The sequence below is a fragment of the Acomys minous genome (assembly GCF_964271855.1).
Source record: "Acomys minous genome assembly, chromosome: 8".
NCBI lineage: Eukaryota > Metazoa > Chordata > Mammalia > Rodentia > Muridae > Acomys > Acomys minous.
The window spans coordinates 37,961,973-37,983,913 of NC_140489.1; the positions used below are offsets into that span (position 1 = coordinate 37,961,973).

General features: G+C 40.0%; 1 protein-coding gene across 10 annotated transcripts in view; it reads right to left on the reverse strand.

Annotated features, from left to right (window-relative positions):
* RAD51B (RAD51 paralog B) overlaps positions 1-21,941 on the reverse strand; it is a 528,078-nt gene that overhangs the window by 364,979 nt on the left and 141,158 nt on the right. Inside the window, exon 9 of one of the 10 annotated variants that reach the window (XM_084793552.1) lies at positions 3,477-3,800. The exons of the other annotated variants lie outside the window; for them this stretch is intronic. Within the exon in view, the coding sequence (XP_084649678.1) occupies positions 3,777-3,800 (24 nt within the window). The 3' untranslated portion in view covers positions 3,477-3,776. Of the gene's footprint in view, positions 1-3,476; positions 3,801-21,941 lie in introns of those variants that run through there. 10 annotated transcript variants of the gene reach the window in all.

Consider the following 21,941-nt stretch of genomic DNA (forward strand, 5'->3'; position numbering starts at 1 on the left):
ATAGATTATCTGAAATTGCTGGAGATGCCAGATACTAACTACTAAGCTACTATCAGACAGAAAAGGCATATACGTGATGAGGATGGTGGCAAAACATGTTTTTCACTGGGTATGGTAGTACACACCTGTATTCCCAGCACTCTGGAGGCAGAGGCAAGGGGATTTCTGTGAGTTCAAGGCCAGCCTGGTCTACAAAGCATGCCCAAGATAGTGAAGGCTACACAGAGAAACCCTGTCTCAAAAGAAAAAAATCTGTTGGTTTTTTTTTTTTCAGATTAAAAAAAAAAATCAAACTTTCAATTGATGCCGTCAAAGAGAACCCATACTGATTAAACTCAACAGTCAGTTGGGCACTATTTCAAAGTGAGCACCAAGGTTAAAGGACAGCATCTGACCAGATGACAGAAGAGCTTTCAGGAAGGATAGGCATTTTCTGAAAGTAAATCTTTGGAGAGCACTCAACCTTAAAACTGGTCTCCCTCTCAGACTGGGGACACCCCTCCTGCTATGCTCTTTGGTAGTCTGGGCCTGGGATTTTCAGACACTCCAAAGCAAATGCAGCTATTCAAACATTTGCCCATATCTGAAGATTATCTTGGTTACTCAAGTACATTATGAAATGTGATTAACATACTTTGATTTTGAAAAAATCCAGAGAAGGAAAAGAATGTAAATAAAAGAATGGAAACATATATACACAATTGGACATCATGGAATCAAATGTGCAGACAGAAAATAAACAAGATTAAGTTGACACACGTGGGGATGGAAACACCAGCCCATTTATCCTTGAGATCCCCATGAATTATATGAGAAAGCAATTCTCTGTCCTCATTTGTAAATGAGAAAGTCAGATACAAAGTGGAAAAAATGCCAACACAACGGGAAGGGGGCCCAGGGTTTCATGGGAAGGACTGAAAGAGCAGTAAGGACACATCACTCACTCTCTACTGTCCCCACCTGCTCCACAGAAGCACCCCATTAGTTGCTGCTAACTGTTGTTCAGGAAATTTGTGGCCTTACTAATAACTACTAGGTTATAAATAATTATTACCTTTATGCATACAGAATAGAATTTTGGCCAGGGATAAAAGATATAGGTTAAAAAAAAAAACCATAATCTTTGACTTCCAGGAGGTTTGTGTGTTAGGGAAAAAGAGAGTACGTAAGTGAATGCAAAAGACAATATATGCTATTTTAAATATTGCATATATCTTAAGCTATTTATGGAAATAGAGAGGAATGAACAAAATCATTATCAAAATAGATGGAGAGATGGCTCAGTTGTTAAGACCATTAACTGCTCTTCCAGAGGACCCAGGTTTAATTCCCAGAACCCACAGGGTGGTTCACAACCATCTGTAACTCCAGTCCCAAGGGATCTGACACCCCTGATGGCACTGTGAACATATAGTGAGATGCTCCTGATGGCCCTGCACACAGTGCAAAGACATACATATAGGCAAAACATTCATACATGTAAAAACAAATACATTTTTAAAAATATTTTAAGATTTATTCCTATCTTATGTATATGAGTGTTTGCCTGCATGTATGTCTGTGCCCTATGAGTGCCTGGTCCATGGAGGTTGGAGGAGAGTGCTGGGTCACCTTGAACTGGAGCTACAGGCAGCAATGAGTCCTCCATGTGAGTGCTAGGAACTGAACTGAGTCCTCTGCAAGGACAAGTGCTTTTAACCACTGAGCCATCTCTCTAGCCTTAAGAAAAATCACTTGCCTTTTATGTTTTCAATGCACTTTGACTGGGTATGGTGATATTAAAAATCCATATTTCATTTAAAAATACAGATTTTGTAATTCTAAATTTTTGTTTGCAAACTAACAGTATATCATCTTTCAGTAAATAACGGAGGTGAAAACACTACCATGCAACTCTCTTTCTCAAACTCACCAGCGTATAACTCAGACACCGCCTGAAGAGGCACTGAAACCCGTCAATGGAAAAACAAAATAGGAAATGCTAAATGGGGCCACAAAAGACTCAAAATCTCAGTGGGACTGGCATACATTTGTTTAAATGATGAAGCATTATGCAAACCAATGGGAGAATTAATTTTTAATAAAACTTTTAATATGGTTTAATAATGATTGGCCAAGATTACATGGGATTTTTTAAAAAGATACACAGACCATAATTTAGCCAAAGATGTTTCAATTAAACATGTCTGAATTGATCTTTCCTAAAATTCTATCAGCACAGTGGAAAGTTAGTACTATGTAAACAGCGAGAAACTATGTAACTAAACATTAGACTCTAAAAAAAGAAAATGATCGTTTTCAAAGAACAGGTTTTGAAAACTCTTGCTACCAATCTGACTAATTTCTAAAACCAGAAAGATTGCCAAACCAAAAAAAGAATAGCACATAACTCCTTTGTGATATCAAAGTTGTTTAATGAGCATTTTAAACAAACACAGGAGTTTAAATAGACCAAGTTATAGTTAAACGCACAGCCTTGATAGAGCCAATGACCTATTCAACTCGAGATCAAGTGTGTCTTGCATCACAGCTAAAGCCAGTCTCTTGGGAAACATCCCAGCAATTCCCTAAGTCGGCTACTAATTATCTTTAAAGGGTTCTCGCATGACATTGCAACAAGACAACTTTCTTCACCTCTATCTGGGAAGGTGAAAGGAAGGTGAGAGAGTTAAAGCACAACACAAACGTCATACTATTTTTACTTTGTCACCAAGTGTTGATAAATGATTCCACTGACAGAAAGAATTAGAGCTGGAAGCAAGTCAGAAGTGATAGTTTTCAAACCTAAACACATCTTGAATGCAGAAGTAAAGAAATTCTCAGTCAGTTAAAACAAATGCATCCTAAAAATAAATTAGATTACATAATCATAACACTACATATAATGTCTTCAGATCCTTTGCGGCATTCTTGGGCTATGGGCAGCTCACAGACACTTAAAATGTTTATTAACTTTTATATTATTCATGAGTAAGAAGAGCAAGTGCGTGTGTTGATGGGACATATTCCAAGCAACACAAGATATATGCCTTAAATCTGAAATGTCTCCTATAGGTTCACGTTTGTTTGAGTTTTTAAAAGATTTATGTCTTTTAATTATGTATCTGTGGGGGAAAGGGAGGTTGTGCACACGAACGCAGGCACCTGGGGAGACCAGAGGCATCTGACCTTCTAGAGCAGCAGTTACGGGTGGCTCTGAGTTGCCTAACACAGTTGCTGGGAATCTAATTCCAGGTCCTCTGCAAGAGCAGTGCTTGTTCTTAGCCTCCGAGCCTCTCCGCAGGCCCTAGACTCATTTTTTTTTTTAATGCTTAGTCCCCATTCGGCTGTGGTGTTTGGGAATACTGTGGACTCTTTCACTGATGGGAACTGGCTAACAGAAGGATGCAGGAGGACCAAGCCTTTGAAGCTTATTGCCTCATCCTTGCTCCCAACCCGCTTTCCCTTTCTCCTGGTTCACAGCCCTGTAAACAGCCTATGCCGTACACTTCTACCACCACTGGCTGATCTGCGCCTCCACGCCATCCCTGCGTGATGGTCTTAAGTCTTCTGAAACCATAAACCAAAATAAATCTTTCTTCCCATAACTCATTCCCCTCAGGCATTTTGTAACAGCAACACAAAGGTAATTATGAAAACATATAATTCAACCTCCCCTTTGTTTCAAAAGAGAAAGCTGGAGCTGGTTGCAGTGGTGTGCCTCTGTGATCACAGCAGGCAGCAGGTAGGAGGCTGCGGACTTCCATGAGTTCAAAGCCAGTGGATTCGGGGCAAGCCTAGGGTACATGGTAAGAGTTCATCTCCAAAAAGAAAAAGAAAAAAAGAAAAAAAGAAAAGAAAAAGGAAAAAAGTGATGAGTATTGAAATTTTTGTTTAAGCTTATGATTGCCTTTTTACAATGATCTATACAAGTATTACATATATTTAAATTTTAAAAAATTTTTACAATGATCTATACATGTATTTAAATTTAAAAAAAAAAAAAACATTTTAAAAGGGCAATTGTGCTTACTACTGAACTTTTCCAAAAGTTTAATGGCGCTTTACAATAAAATCAGTGGGCTGTCCTTCCCATATATGAGTCTAAGACAGATGAAACCAGGAAGTGAATGCACAAGGCAACAAAGGGACTGTGAGAAGACACACAACTGGAAGCATGGGTGTGCACTCCTCTCTTCTCATCATTCAGAATGGCGCTTTGCACGCTGTGGTCCGTCACATTAGGACACACTGGTGATCTGAAACAGAATCAAACGAGCCAACGCCTCGCCTAGCCCTACCTCCACCTCTGGATCTTGAGAAATGTACTAACCACCTTTTAAGGTGTAGCTCATAGCTTATTCCATTTATCATATTAAAAACGCTAACTAACTCTCAGACATAAGCTGACCCCTACAGGCATAAGGATATTGTGTAATTCAAATGCTGATTTATGTACCTCTCCCACCCCCTTATCTGGTTGCAACCCTTGTTCTGAGAATCTTCTGTCTCAATGTTGTGCAAATACTGCTCCCCAGTGGTCCCCTGGTATGCCAATAAAGAAGCTTATAACCAATTGCTGAGCAGGGGAGAGAATAGGGCTGGACTTCCTGCCAGCCAGGGGAAGTAGAGGATTCAGCCACAGGAGAGGTCCAAGAGACATAGGAGAGGGAGCTGGAGAAAGGTTACAAAGTGCTAGTATCTCTGTGATACATGCAGGAAGGAAGCCAAATCAGCCTAGAGGGTTAAGAATAGGGTAATAACTGCTCAGTTACTGCATTGTGAAGCTTATTATTAAACAAATATGAGTCTCAATTATTTGTGTGATAGCTGGGTTAAGAGAGAAACTGTAAAGCAAACACAGTTTTATAAAAATAAATTTGACAGATCCCTACCCTCATTTTAGCCTTATTGCTGTGGCATGGCTCTATACTTTGACCATAGCTAACTGAAAGGCAGCCTCATAAGTCAAACTTAGAAAACCAGAGCAAGGCACTAGAGAATTTCAACTCCAAGGCAGTTAGGCAGGTGTAAGCTGAACCTCTCACTGGCAAACACTAATGCAAAACAGTTCTGCGGTTTCTGATAGTAGAATTAAGAAGTCAAACAACTGCAATGCCGACTCTAGACTTCTGACTTTACAGCACTGAGTCACATTTAACACAGCTCTGCCATTTCATATTTCTACCCAGACAGACAGCATCAGGCACTGACTAAACAAAACAAAAATTTAAAAGGTAAATTTTGCATGTACCTTTTAAATCAGAAAATAATGACTTTTGGATGTAAGTGTATTATACACTAGCAAATATTTCTACTAAAATTTCACTTTGTTTTCACCATTGCTCTTAGACTTGGGAAATTCTTTTCTATTATGAACTGTGTTAGTTTGACTAGAGTTTTTTCTAGTTCTTGCCTAATGATACAGGTGTTATACAGGGAACTTTTCAACAGAAACTCAAAACTTATTTTTAAAAATATAAAAGCTCAACAGAGCTTCAGGGCTGGCTTAGCAGTTAAGAATACTAGTGGCTTTTCCAGAGGCCCCAGGTTTGATTCCTGGTACCAACATGGTAGCTCACTATCAGCTGTAAGTTTAGGCCCAGAGGATCCAACACGCTTTCTTAACCTTCAAGGGCACGGAACTCACATGGTGCACAAGCATACATAGGAGCAAAAATCCACGAACATAAAAATAAAGGAAATAATTAAAATAAAGAATATGTGCTCAAAACTGACAAGTATCATCAGAGTCAAAGCTGCCCTAAGTTTGTGGGACTGTCAGATGCTTCTCCTATCGAGACCATCAAACCAAACCAAAGACAAATGCCACGCTGCTTAGAATAGCACAGAGTTAAGTTTTACTGAGGAAGTGAAAAGCAAAAAGTAAGAGAAAAATACAGAAAGAACAAAACAGAGAAAAGGAAGAGGGGGAAAGCTCTCTTATAATATAAAATTTTCAAAATAATTTTTAAAAGGCTTAATTTTTAATAAAGTTAGACAAGCATAGAACAAAGGGTATTAACAGAATCTTCTGACTATATAATCTACTTATTCCCCAAATATACACACATGCACATACTTTCTATTTACTGTTATTCTTGATAAAAAAATGAATGTCATGACATTAAGGCCTCCTTAAATACAGGCACTGATAAATCAGACTTTATTAAAATTGGAACATGGTGTTCTTCAACAAATGCATCAAGAAAATAAAGATGAATGGATGAAAGAAAGCATCATAAGTGATATCTAGGTATGATTTCAAATTTCTTAATCCAAGCCAGCAAAAGATTTGGAACCTCACCAAAAAAAAAAAAAAAAAAAAAAAAAAAAAAAAAGCCTAAAAGGTCAATAAACAAAAAAAGAGTCAGTATTATCAGTCAATAGGAAAATGCAAGTTAAACCTCAATGAGATGTTACTTTACACACACTAGCTAGAATGAAAAATAAAAAGAATGGCAACAGGGCATACAGCAGTCCTCACAGCCTGAGAGGCCACTGTGGAAACAATTCATCAGTTGATGGTAAATTAATTGTAACTCACCATAGGGCCCTGCAACTTACTCCCACTCACTCACCCAAGACAATTACAACATGCATTTATAAAAGACGCTCACAAATTAAGAACCCTTTATTTGTAATCCCAAAATGGAGATGAGCAAAGTGTCTGCTCGCGCATAAGGAAAGAGATGAGATAAATAAATGCATACTTGTACCGAGTGTACTACTCAGTGATTTTAAAATAAAAGGGAACAAACTGCTCAGACGTGCCACAAGATCATTATCCTGAACAAAAGCCAGACACAAAAGAATATAAACTATTGAGTCCATTTGCAGGAAATTCTAAAACTGAAAAAACTACTCTACTGTTATTTAAAAAGAAAAAAAAAATCTGATTGTTGTCTGGGGACAGGGTGGGGACTGCATCACAGGAACACAAGGACATTCCCCTAGAAGACGGAGATGTTTTATAAGTGATCACTTATGTCTCTAAGGCACATTTGTCAGAGGGCAGTAGCTTGCAGCCTGAAACATGAATTGTAATGTCCCATCCTAGTACTACAAAATAAAACTGTCAAGTCTTGATTAGCTCTCATGGGAGGGTGACTTAAGGCAGGACTACAGGCTCTACCTTTCTCTCTAGATTCCTGTCCCACCACACGAGCTCTCTCTTTTACACACACTCTGTCACTGTGGCAGCTACTAGCATGTGACACAGCCGGAGAGATGCTCACCAGAGTCAAAATCAGCAGACCATCTGATCTCAGGGTGTCGCTCTCCAAACCTGCTAGCTAAGCAAACCAATTTTTCTCAATTTAGTACCAAGCCTCTGGCATTATAAAAGAAAATGGATCAATACAACAAGCCATGTACTTTTGATCAAATATATCTTTTAAAAATCCTGACCCGTTCCAATTATCTCATTTTAGAGACAAACAAATGTCTTGCTTTCAGTGTACTTAAATAAAACTGAGTACCATACAACAATATAGGAGTAAAATTTTTGCTTAAAGGCCAAGCATAACCAATGGCTCATGCCTCTAAATACCAGTGCTCAGGAGGCCAAGGCAGGAAGATTACAAGGTTGCGGTCAGTGTGGGCTACATAGCACCGTCTCAAGACAGACAGAAGCGTCTTGACTAATTCCACAACAATGTGTCACACACTTTCCCCTCTGAGAGGCAGGCTGATAAGTAGAATCCCAGCCCTTGAGATGTGGACGTGTCTGTGGCCTGAGCTACACCAGACCGGAGACGGCTCAAGGTGAGGGGAAAAAAGGAAGAAGAAGAAGAAGAAGAAGAAGGAGGAGGAGGAGGAGGAGGAGGAGGAGGAGGAGGAGGAGGAGGAGGAGGAGGAGAAAAAGAGGAAGAAGAAGAAGAAGAAGAAGAAGAAGGAAGAAGGAGGAGGAGGAGGAGGAAAACTACAAAGTGATGTTTGACAAAATTTAAAAGGAAATCCAATTTTTAAGATGAGAAGGTGGTAGGTTTTATTTACATGACTTGGTGTTTTTATAAACATGAAGGCCTGAGTAATCAATCATATTGAGGAGAATTGAACACAGTAGCCATCAGTGTTTCTACCCAATGGGAACTAAGTGCAAAGCACGTCTGGGAGGTCCTGAAAGAACTTCAATACCAAATGGACAATATATTCAGACTTACTTTTCAACTGGCTATAAAAGTGTTTGACATGTTTTATGTGTTGGATGAAAATTTTAAGACTGCTCAACTTTATAACATGATTTTGATTTCAAATCCCATCTCCTATATCCAAACTAATTTGTAAAACTTTTCAGAAAATTATACACAACTTTAAACTTCATTAAGGCTGCAAGCGTATGTTTAAAAGTCAGCAACTGGCATTGAAAGCATGTTTACTCAAGTTTCCATAAACACACTCTAGAACTCAGAAAGGCAGGTCTGCTGATTATGATGAAAGATCCAGAGGTCACCGGTGAAGGCTTACATCTTCCCTTGAAAGCCTCCTTTCTTCACTTGCTCTCTTTTAAACAGCAATCTTATCTCTTTCTGTTGTAAAATAAGTTTAAATGGTTCCCACCCAAACCTAGGGCTATTCAGAGCATTCATGCTTTTGAGCCTACTCCACCCAAATTAATCAATATTTCCTCAGCAAACACTAGGCATTAATACTGAGCTGAAAGAAAAATAAGAAAAGGCTTTGTTAATTGAAAAAGACTACAACACTAGAAGACACAAAAGGAAAAAAAAAATGGTAGCACACATTTTTAAACCCAGCATATAGGGAGGCAGAGCAGACAAATCAGTGTGAGCTCAAGGCCAGCCTGGTCTATAAAGCAAGTCCAGGACAGCCAAGGCTATGCAGAGAAATCCTTTCTTGAAAAAATAAAAATAAAAGTCGCTGAAGGGACTCTGCAGCAGTCCCTTATGCAGCCCTCTTCCACACTGAGTCAAAACTGATCTGGAAGTCAGTATGATCAGACGCTGGTGTGTAGCTTCCAAGGTCTCTTGACATTTGCAGCCTTCAGAGCCAGCGCTGCCAGTTAGCATCAGTGTGTCCCCATGACCTTCCACCTGCAGAGCTGTGGATGACTAAGTAATCTCCACCTCACAACGCAGCAAAGATCCAATGCCAGAAACATCTGGCCAGAAATATAAGGGTTCATAAGTATTGTCATCATGTTTAAATAACATTGTGAAATAATTTCTTGCATGTAGTAGATCACTCAAACCGGGGCCAAAACACAAATCCTTACATTTTTAAAGATTCATACATCTAGAGTGGCTTACTGATTTTGGCTGTATTCCATGGCCTCTCTTGATTAAATGCTTCTGGGAATGAGAGAGTATCTGTTTACTTATTTATTCACACAAGAATGAGTATTGGAGAAACCTGATAATTCTTGCTGATTTACAGATAAACAGCATTAGTTTAAATCATTTACTATATACATTATGGGAAAATTCTTTATCATTAAAGGCAAAATTGTTCCTAAATGAGGAAAAATATGTTTATGCATTCATATTTTCTGTATTAGATGCATAACAGGAGTGTGGTGGTGTTTTTTTAACTGGAGTTTGAGCCCAGGGCTCTCCCAAAACACTACATCCCAGCCATTGACCACCCCCGTCCCCAGCACACACACATACCTTTTTTTATTTTGAGACAGGATTTCACTAAGAGGTCTTGAACTCACTGAGTATCCCAGGCAAGCCTTGAACTTGTGATGTTCCACCCCAGCCTCCCCCAAAGCTGAGATTACAGATCTGAACCACCAATAGAGTTGTAAGGGAAAAGGAGAAAATATAACCAATTTGAGTATCATTAGAAAAAAATTAAATGTATTATTGTTGTGTGTACATGACGCAAATGTGTAAGTCTGCATGCCACAGTATGTATGTGAAGGTCAGAAGACATCCCTGTAAAGCTGCTCTTCTCCTTCCACCTTTACATGGATCCAAGGGTCCAAAGCTTCTCTCAGGCTTACAAGGTAAACGCTTTACCCGGGGAGCCAACAACCTGCCCACTCAGTAACACAACATAAGTTTTATAGTGTCTGATTAAAGCTAAAACCTTAAAACACTACAAGGTAGTAGGATTCTTCCTGAACTCCCATGATGATGTAAGTGTCCCACAAATGTGCCTGGTGCTGCAGAGGTCAGAGGAGGGCATCAGAACCCCCGGAACAGGAGTTTTGGATGGTTGTTAGTCACCCTGTGAGTGCTGGGAACCAAACTTGGGTCCTCTGCAAGAGCAGCTAGTTTGCTTAATCCCTGACCCATCCCTGCAGTCCCTGGGCTTAGCTTTGTCAACTTGAGATCAGGTTGCTCTGTGGGCACACCTATAGGGAACTGTCTTATTTAGGAAGAAAGCCATTTGCTGGGGGTGACACTCTTCCTTGGCCAGGGACTCCTGGATTGAGCACAGAGGACACTGGCTGAACACTGGCAGGCAGGCAGGCAGGCATTATTACTTCTTCCCGCTCTGCTTTTGCTCTGGGTAGGACAGGACTAGCTGCTTCAAGTGCCTGCTCTGCAACAACACACTGTAAACTGGAATTGCGACACAAGCAAACTCACTCAAATGAAAGCCTTCTGGACTTTACACAAAAAGTCTGTGCTTTGAACAAAAACATTAACGGTGTAGAAGACCAAGAATGACTAATAAGTTGTTGCAGATTGATGTCAATTTTAGGTGGCACGGTAACTACGTACAGCACCTGACCTGAGATTTTTAACTTCATAAGGGATGACTGGAAAGCTGGAAGAAGCTGGGTGAGGTGCAGAGGCAACAGCACTCCCGCTCCTGACTGAGTCAGGTGCCCGCCGTGTGCTGACAGACGCATCCTAACCTGCCTCCCGTCATAGCAACACAGGGCACTGCTGAGTACCCACCCCCTATGCATTTCTCAGGAAACTGCAGTTGCCCACATGGAGGGGGAGGATCCCACGCATACTACTAGCCCAAGAAAAGATCAAAGTTCAAAAAACAGAAGTACATCACTTTTGCAACATTGTAAGGTTGAGGAGTTATTCATAAAGCCACCTAAGTTAGGGGGGATATATGTATATATGATAACTCCCAGTTTTCAAAAAGTGAGTCATTCTCTTGTTTTAAAGAAACATGGAGGCATTTAGGGGACAGGAACTGCGTATCTCTGGTCCAAAAACAGTTTAGGTTAAAAAAGTGTGTGCGTGTACATGTGTGTTTCTGTGGGTGCCATGATATGTGCATACTAGTGGCAGAGGGGGGAACAGGTAGAGCCCTGAGGCCTGCTGGCCACCCAGCCTAGCAGATTGAGTGAAAGCCTCAGGCCAATGAGAACTGTTTGAGAAACACTGTTTCAAAAAGTAAGGTGAAAAGCACCCCAAAAAAATGGCACCCAAGGTCATCTTCTGGTTATACACACATGTGCACACTCACATACACACATGCATCTGCAGGTACACAAATGTATACACATCACAAAAAGCCAGGATACATATAAATGTATAAAGTATGACATCATTTTGACAAAACAAGTTCCCTGCCCTGTTGATATCACTATATAAAATGTACTTATGTATAAGTACATGAGTGCCTACCTGCGTCCCCCTTGTCATCATGGATGGCCAAAGGAATGGTAGTAAGAAAAAAAAAAAAGAGGAAAGATAAGTGTAATTTAAAATTGGACATTTTAAAAAAGTTATACAGGGCCTGGCATGGTGACACACACCTGTAATCCCAGCACTCTAGGAAGCAGAGGCTGGTGGATCTTTGTGAGTTCAAGGCCAGCCTGGTCTACAAAGTGAGTCCAGGATAGCCAGGACTACATAGAGAAACCCTGTCTTGGAAAAGAAAAAAAGACATATAGGAAACTGTTCTTGTGCTGACATGCATGTGTAGACGTGTGAAGAAAGGAGCCTGAAGATGAAAGCAAAATGCTCACTCACAGTGGACTGCTTGTACAACAGGACTTCAAAGATCTTTATTTCTTGAAAAATTTTTTTCCTTTTGAGAAGGGCAGTGGGGATCATTCATGAGGGGAAGCACCCTAACACTGAACTGCACCTTAACCCCTATGAAGAATTCTCTTTATTTTTTAGATCTGCTTATTTTGTGTGCATGTGTTTTGCCTGCATGTATGTATCTGCACCCTGGTGCATGCCTGGTACCCACAGACTTCAAAAGAGGACAGTGGATCCCCTAGAACTGAAGTTAAGGTAGTTGTAAGCAACCATATGTGTGCTGGGAACCAAACCTAGGTCCTCTGCAAGGACAATGGATGCTCTTAACCACTGAGTCATCTGCCCAGCCCTAAATGTAGGATTCTTTACACGATGCCTTATTGTTTGTTTGTTACATAGAATAGAAAAATGTTTTACATGAAAATACATTTGCAATATTACAAAGAAAAATAAGCTTTTTAAAAAATAAAAATATGGTACATGGTAGGGTATGTTAGTTTACTAAGTCATAAGAACAAGAAAAGAATGAAAAGAAATAGACTAAAACAATGTGAATTATTAGGGATGGCAAAGGGGATGAGGCTAGTGCTAAAGAAACAAAAAAAAGGGGGGCTTAAGAAGGGTGCCTGCTTCTACCACTGCCATTCCAGTGATAAAATTCATGCTATAGCAGAGAAGATCATTTTCAGAAGAATGTGTCTTCCCATGGGACACTGGCTGAGGGGTGTCGAAAGAATGGAATGAGTTAAGTGATCTGAGTCGGGGAGTGTTTCACGGAGGAAAGACGACCTGAGGATTAAAATGTTTGAAGACATGAAAATGTAGGGATTTTCCTGACCCCAGGCCATGAAAAGCACCAAAGTTAAAACCCACACCACGGGACCGCAAAGGGGCTTCAGACAGAGGAAGACAAGAGGTGACACACCCTGCTTACAGAGGGCCTTGAGGAACAAGCTGAGAAATTCAGAACTGATGCCCTGTGCGTTCTTGGGCAGAGGAAAGAACTGCCTTAAACAACAGATCTAGAGTCATAAACGGGAGAGAGAAGCACTGGGCCCTGGCACAGGATCTAGAGTCCTGAGATGGAGCAGCGCAACCTTGACCCGCTCTGACATGCCCGGCACTCCCACAGGAGGCAGGAGGCAGCCCAGGGTCCCTCCCAGCTAACAGGTGCTGGGGGTCAGGGGTTAGGGGTCAAGGGGAGGGAGTGCTGGTTCTGGACTTCCTTCTGACATATAAGTTCTAGGAAGGCTGAACTTAAACTTCTAATAAATACCTGAAGAATGCTGTGGTTACTCACTGCCTAAGTACTAGAACATTCGGTTCCTCCCTTGTATGTTTGCATGTAGGAATTGGAGGAGTAGACATCAAACAAATATTTCCCTATCATTTTCAAAGAAGCCTTCACTCTGAATTTTTTTGAATGTGTTGATATAGGGGGTCAGTTGAAAATATTCCATTATTTAAGGAGGACTGTTCCTTTTTGCCTTTCAATATTACACCTCAAAAACTCAAGAAAATGTCTAGCTTTCTCTCCGGCACTTAAGACTCATTTACAGACATTGCCCGAACCACCAGCTCAAGACTTTCCTGTGCCCATTCCACTCTGAGAAAAGATGGTATTTGTAAAATGCTTAATGGCACACTGCACTTACTCAAACGGAGAGGCAAAAATACTAGAAAAACTTAGCAGGACAAGAAATTTTATTTAGCATTATTTCAACTGGTTATATTTATATGTGTATTAAAAAGAGAGCTCTCAAGATGGCCCAGTGGGGAAAGGCACTTGTGTCCAGATGACCCCAGCTGGATCCCCTGAACCCACATGAAGAAGAAAGAAGTAGAACTGACACTGTCCTCTAACACACACACACACACACACACACACACACACACACACACACACACACACACGGACGCACACACGCACTAAGTGATTGAAACAAAATGTCCATTTAAAGATTAGAAAGAAATACACCAAGAGAAGAGTGGCTATTCCAGGTCCCTGTCTGAGAGAGTGACCAAGGACACAGAGAGGCCAAGGCCATCTGGGGACATTCAGGACAGCTCCTCAGTGGAACAGCCAGTTCAGCACAGGCATGGTTCCCAACAGTCAGGAAAGATGCTCTTGTTAGAGCCTTCACCAGTGGAACCAGAGGTGGCATCAGTGGACTTAAAGACCTATTTGGATCAGGCTAGTGGGAGCGTGTCAATGTCCTACATCACAATGGATGGGCCGTAGCATGGTACCCTAATGCTGGATAAGGTAAAAAAGAATCGTGTGAGGTGTTTGTTTAAGATGTAGCCTTCCAGTGGGCACACACACACACACATACACACACAACAAACACACACACACACACACACTCCTCATGGTGATCTGTCAAATAGTGCTAGAGTAACCAACAACTACACTCTAACTAGAACTGCATCCTGACAGTCTCACAACACAGCGTACAAGACAGAAATCGACTACTTTGGGTTCCAGGATGTGGACAAGTCAGGCTCACCTCCGTCCCTGACTGCCCTACACACACCACTGTGCTGAGGCTGAACTCCGTCATGTTTGCTCGGTCTCAGGAGCCCCTTTCCTGAGTGTGCGACTGCTTGTCATACTCGCCTTTTAAAGGTGGTAAACTTACTTTTCTACATATGCAGAAGAGACCCTAAGTCTGGAAATTTGACAAGTAACACAAATTTTAAAAAGACCACTAAATGTACTTGGTATACTGTAGTTATATATTTGTATGTGTGTATACATGTAGTAATAATAACTAAAGAAAAGGAAGGGAAAAGAAATACAATGAGAATAAGGCATCATAATGGGAGGCAGAATAAGGTAATTGCTCTTTATTTTTCCTTATTCTTTTCAAATTTCCCACAATGCAAATGCCTTTTTTTTATAATCACTATTTGAATAGCTAATTTTTTTTTCAGGGCTTTACACGTAAGAGAAGCCAGCAGGGGGATTTCCGGCCCTTGCAAGCCTAGACTGACAGACATTCTCTGTTTGAAGTCTTGACTCTCTCAAAGACAAGGCTCCTCTCCTGCACCTTATTTTCCTTCTCTAATGCTTGGTCCTTTTACTTCGTCAAAGGCTCCCTGACTGCCAGTCCTCCCGGTCTTAGAGGATGCTCATTTAAACTGCACGCACAAAAAAGACGTTAGGCTTACTTCTAAGTGGATCCCTCCTTTATGTTGATACATATTATAATAAAATCTCCAGTAGTGGGTATATGATGTGAAGTGTCTTTTAATACTGTGAGGAAACAGGAAATTTTAAATATCACACACACATACACAGTGAGAATGAGAAACAGACAGACAGACACAGAGACAGAGATAGAAAAAGAAAGAGACACAGAGAGGATAATACTATTATCCTCAAATTTCTTTTGTCAAAAAGTTGCAATGTACTTAGTATAAATACTGTGCTTAGGTTGAGCCTTGGCACCATGCCACCCGATTTGCTGAGAAATATCAATGCTTTAGGCCCATCTTAAAACTGAAAACCACAGATTGGGTATAGGCCTGATTCACTGAAGACTATCAGTAGTACCATTTTTATACTAAAAACCACAGAAAGTGTACAGATGGCGTTAAATGTTTTTTAGACCAATGCTCTAAAAAGCAACAAGATAAACCAGCATCTCCCCAGAATCGTTTTCTTTGTGATGAGACGTGTGAGCTGCAGTTTCCACAGGAGCCACCATAAGGGCCAGTGAAGCTCGCACTGCGCCATCACCCAGGAAAGGAAACAGGAAGTCTACTTCCAGACTTCAAGAAAGAAATAAGACATTTATATATTTCTTAAACTAATTGTTTTTCTAAGTGTTGTAAAGATACTATATCATCACTCCTGAGGCTTCATCTGTCTTGCTATTGTTTCTCCAAGTCCATGTGGCACAAGGCCTGTCCCTAAGTCACTAGTATGTATTTAGAATAGCAACAAATATAGAGCTAATGTATTTTCAAATATTCTCTCATGAGAAGACTCTACATCTTGACTCTAATTTAAAAAGCAGATGAATCAAAATATCCAATTCAATATTCAAAAACTAAACAAAATCACTCCTGACTTACACAATCCTCACTAGTTTTTGCTTCCTACAAAGTTAATGGATTTTGGTAGAAAGTAGTATTAAATTCTGGATTATATAGTAAAGATATATTAACTGACCTAAAAGCAAAAATGATTTAAGCAAGCCCTCCTATTAAAAAGGCACCAAGGCAGATGAGAAGTGCAGGACAAAAGCCACACTGACAATGTGACACGTCCCTGAGCTCCTCACCCCCGAACCTAAGCCTGAGGCACTCCTTCACGGGGTGACTGCCCACTCAGCATCTTAAAACTTGACTCATAGGTTGGCCATTGTCCTCCAACCTTAGCAAGCTGCACCTAATGCAACAGATTACAGCTCAACACAGAAACGCGGCAGTGCTCCCACCAAGGACTGGTATCCCCTAGTTAAGTTATAATTAGTAAGAAAGGGAAGGAAGAAGAGAGAGAGAGAGAAAAGAGGGGGAGGGAAGATCACGGGTTAGGGAAAGAAATGGGAAGGGAGGGGGTTATCATTATTTACTGAATTGTCTTTTTAAGTATAACTGGGACAAAAGTTTAAAAAGAAAACCACAAAAAATCTATTTTCAATAAAATAAATTTAAAACTTAAAAAAAAAAAAGAAAACCACGGATTTCTTTTTTTTTTTTTTTTTTTTTTTTTTTTTGGTATGCCAAAAGAAAACGCATATACAATGTTTCAGGCCAGTGTAGCTCTCTACAGATGACCTTGCACTTCTGGCCAGCTAAGTCAGAGATAAGATCAAGGACTTCAAACAGACTCTGCCTTGGGACATTTGAAGCAGCTGATTGACACAAAGAAGAAAATCCTCAAGACAGACCCAGAGAGGCCTATAACCGCTGCCTCACCGAGAGATGTGAACAGTCGGAGTCACTCTCTTCTGTAACTGACCAGTTCCCCAAAACTTCCTGCTGTTTGGTTTCAAAATAATCCCATCAATTTGCTCAAAATACTTCCTCCTGCTAGAGGCTCCTGTGAACTGTTTCCTGGGAGACCGCCGCTGTCACTGGGGCTGGTGGCACTGCTTTCTCTAGGGTTACAAATGATAGGAAGCTGGTGGTGGACAAGAAGAAACCTGCTTGTCACCGTGCTCCCTGCAACCTGAGCGGCAGTAACAAGTTGGGCACCATATTTCACCATACCTTTTTTTTTTTTTAAAGCTTATGTTTTAATCCTCATTCATAAAGTTGCAGCGTGTTCCCCTTTCCTACCAAACGTCCTGGAAACGTCAGCTCTGACACTCTGTGTTAACACCAGTGTTGTCAGGGTTTGGTCATCTCCAGGCTTTTGGTGTCACAAATGATTATGTTTGCCATCTTTGGATATTGTCTTTTTTTTTTTCTTTTGGTTTTTCAAGACAGGGTTCTTCTGTGTAGCTTTGGCTGCTGTCCTGGACCAGGCTGGCCTTGAACTCACAGCGATCCACCTGCCTCTGCCTCCCTAAGATTGATTTATTTATTATTATGTATACAGTGTTCTGCCTGCATGTACACCTCCAGGCCAGAAGAGGACATCAGATCACATTAACCTTAGAGCCATCTCTCCAAGCCCCCCCCCCTTTTTTTTAATTTCTACTTATTTCTCTAAAAGGAGGTTGCTCTCACTATCATCTAGCTGTTGAAAACCATTTTAAACACAAATTTTCAAATTAACTATGGACCCAGGGTTGTGGACCAAGCCAACACCTTTTGTAAAGGTTCAGAGACATGACAGATCGGTAAGGTCTGGTTTGCCGCGTGGCACTATCTCAGTGGATTTGGAGACTACTCTACAGCTAGACTCTAAACTTCCAAACCTACAAAAATATCTGAGTCCTGAATCTCGAAATGTTAGCAAAGGGAGACATCCACAACCATACGCAAGTCTCCTAATATTTTTCAATCGTGAAACATCCTTTGGAAGGCAGCATTCTGGTATCATGCAAATGAACTGCCAATTAAATTCCACTCAATATACGCCCGAACTAAAATTCAAAGGAAGGCGCTTGGCAAAATGCAAGTCAGAGTCTGCCAAAACCTAAATATCTGAAAACAAGTAAGAACTCTGGCATGTTTTGCCAAGTCCCAAAAGCCAACAGCCACCTGTGTTTGGGAATGCCTGCCTGTTTCTTGGTTCCTTTTACTCATGTCATAATCTGTGTCAAAGGTCAAGAACCACCAACCAGAGAATTAATAAAAATGAAGCTTTGGGTAAATAAACTCCAACCTGCTGAGCTCTGTCAGAAAGACTCACACAGTTCTCTGTTGAAAGCATTCCCCCCCCCCCCCGCCCCCCATTCAAAGAGCACTTTAGCCTCAGGATTACCTTTCATCCATCAGGGCTCATCCACATTCTCACTCCTGTGGGTATTACAACAAGCCACTGGTGCTGAGAACATGGCTTCCTCCATCTTAACAAAACCATTCAAGTCCTAGAGCCAGTTAATCCCTGGAAGGCTTTACGGTTCCATTCCCTGACATGTTTGATAAATATGGAAATTGTAAAAATGTTCTGACTTGTTAAACTTTTTTTTCAGCCTTCTTAAAGAGCGCTTTGGCCCCAACATGTACAAAGTGCTGACTTGGCATGCCTGGAAGCCTCCATCACCTTCTCTATTGTGTACACACTGACAACCCCTGAGGCAGAAATAAGTCACACTTCACAAAGAAATGTTTATTCTACGCTCTCAAGGGGACACTCCTTTCTCAAGGAAACAAAAGTATGGTAAAAAGGAGGGAAGAGGGTGTGTACTGAAAAATGTGGCGGAAAGGAAAAAACTCACTTCGAAATGATTGCAAAATTGAAGACCATTAAAAGAAGTCTGGGCTTAGGAGAGGGGTGTGTCTGGAGTTGGCTAATAAACAAACCTCTTGAGTCTAAAATGACTGCGGTAAGAAAAAAAACTATACTTCTTTGTTTCTTGCTTTACAAAATGTAATGAATAATAGAGGGTTTTTTTCCCCTCCACTGTTCTGATGATGAATACAGTTTTCCTTCAGCACTTCTTTTCTAATTCAAATGAGCTAACTCCCCTTTAATTTCATTCAAACTTTAAAACACGAAATATAATATATATGACCACTACACACTATAAATACTATATATCTGGCCACCAGTTACCAACAAAGTAAGCCCTGGTCTTAGGAAGAGGCCTTATTTCTATTCTCAAATACCGAATCATTTCTGTGATAGAACAAACAACTAAATAAACAGCAAGAAAGAGGGCCTCTAGCTGTACAAGGCTGGTACAGTGTCTACAAACTCTGTGGATACAGGATTCAAAGGAAAACTATGAGGAAACCACAAAGACAAACAACACACAGATAGAACACTGGTGGTGGTGCCCGAGAATACTTTAGAAACAGCAGCCAGTTCATCCGTCATGGACACGCAGCCTTCACATCTCCAACACTATGACTGCTTCCAGAAGAATGCCATTATGGGGTTCTAACCATCAAATTCCTCAAACTTTGACCATTTCCAGAAGACTGCATTTACAGGGTCTCCCAAGGCTGCTGATTATGTAAAACATGCAATTATGAGAGAAGCAGAGAAAGCGAAAGACAGGAGGACGCATGGCAACATGAAAGCACGCCTCAGGAACGCTAAGGCAGTTTCTTACTCAAGAGCTGACTGCCAGAGAACTGGAGGGAGACAAGACCAGGCCAACTGAGGATGACATATGTACTGTCAAAACTTCCTAGAGGGCTGGGGTTACTCAGAGGTAGAGCACTTACCTACCTGCACAAGGCCTTGTATTCAATCCCCAGCATTCAAAATAATAATGTTAATCATCTCAGCTGCCCGAAACACCCTTAATATAGGTCTTTTATATGTGGCTGAAAACTTGCTCTAGCTGATTAGTTGAAAGAAAATGAGAACAAATGTGTGTCAGAACTTCATTCATTCAATTGGTCATAAGATGGCCCATATTGTTCATGACTAAAAACAAAATAGATTTCAAACAAAATATTGTAGAGAGAATATCTTGTGTTTTGTATTGGTGCATTAACTGTCAATTTAAAAAAAAAACCTGTGATCTAAAGGAAAGGGTAGAATAGAAGATGGGACATCTGGCAAGATTCTGGGATTGAGCCAGGCAGAGAGATTTGGCCAGGAAGATGTGAGGAGGACAGATGCATGGTACCTGAGCAGAGGTAACAAGCCACGTGGCAGAATGTAGATTAGTATAGATGGATTATTTTAAGTTATGAACTAGTCAGAGAAGAGCCTAGCTATATGGCCTAGGTATTTTTGTAAATATATTTTGAGTCTCATAAGTCTTTATTTTGAGAGATTAGAGATGAGAGAAAAAAAGCCCAACTTAATTATTCTCTCAATTTTTGTGATATTCATAAGATAATTACTACATAGACATGGCATCCTTTTAAGTTTAATATACGCTTTTAACAGTTCTCCTATTAGTCTGAAGACTGGAACATAAAACTAACAAATCCTGATTTGTTGTGCTTGCTGATTTCCAAGGTTGCTTTGAAATGCAAACATGTTGGTGAACATGAATCTGTGTAGAAAAGCAGAATCGTAATATCATTATATAATATTTCCAATAAATATTCTATACCCACAATCGACACAAATTACTTTAAATGAACAAGTAAAAATGAAATGTAGTAAGATAATTATAAAATATTGATTTTTGAGGTACTATTTAGAATAATTTATTTAGTGGTAAGTTTTTATACTTTAATATCTAATGATAATCAGCTCACACAAATTCTGAAAGTTTAATTGTTAGCTTTCAGAGACAGAACAGCCTGGCCATGAACCACTTCCCACACACCAGATTTACATTCCAGTTTTGACTTCTTACTTAATCAAAAAATCTCTTGAATGAATCTAGTCAATTCTGTGTGCTAAAGAGATGACATTAATAACAAGGATAACCTACAGGTATTATAATTCATGTTTATGTGCCTGAATTTATAGTTAACTAGAAAATTTATGAAACATGTCTACCTTCAGGCTTTCAGGAAATCAAATAAAGTAAAAGTACCCATCCTCACATCTGGAAGAAGAGCAACATGAGCCAAAACACGCTGGTCTGAGGAGTGAGGACATCAAGCTAAGACTAAAGATATTTACGTTGACTTTAATAAATAAAATTTATTAGAAAGTTCTGATTTGCTAAGAGAACAAAAAATTTAAAAAGCAGTTACTTAAAACACATAATATAAAAAGGTTTTTCTCTAAGACAATTTCCAAAATGTGTTTTTGATATTGTTACTATATACCAATACCAACTTTTTAATTTGTAAAAGATAAAAAGAGGAAATTACAAGCAAATCCAAAGCCATTTCACTAATCCTTTTAGCCAAAGTAAATCACTCAGTGAATTAAAGAATTTATATTGCATAAAATAGTCATTTATGATGTTAACTAGTACTTTTAAAAGACTTTCAAACATGGGTCTGCACCACTTTGGCAAACCTTTGAAAAACAAAAACCTATTAAGGCACTCTAGTGCCTGGGAAAAGTTCAATTATCTAGTTTATATTACGAGGGTGGAAAGTCAACCACCTTCATCTCATGGAGGGCATGCCTATGAGACAGCTTTCCAAAACCTACTATAAAGTCCACTGGGGTTGTTTATTTCAAAAGTAAGTCTTCAAAGCTGAGGAAAATGTTTATCTCTACAAGATGGGACATATGGAAAGATTTACAGCTGTCAAGTGCTATTACACTGCAAAACAAATATATGGAAGAACCTAACAGGGAGAAGCCCAGTGAGAAGCAGACACAAAGTGATGGTGCCTGAGGAGCATCTCACAACACTTACGACACACTCACAGGACATGGTGCTAATCTGGGCTTCACAAAAGGAGGCAGTCAATAGCTTCCATTGGTCCTTTTCTATTATAACATAGGCTTAGTCATAGGGTTAGTTTGAGAAATAGTCAAGAAAGAAAGAAAGAAAGAGAGAAAGAGAGAGAGAAACTAAAAAATTATTTCAC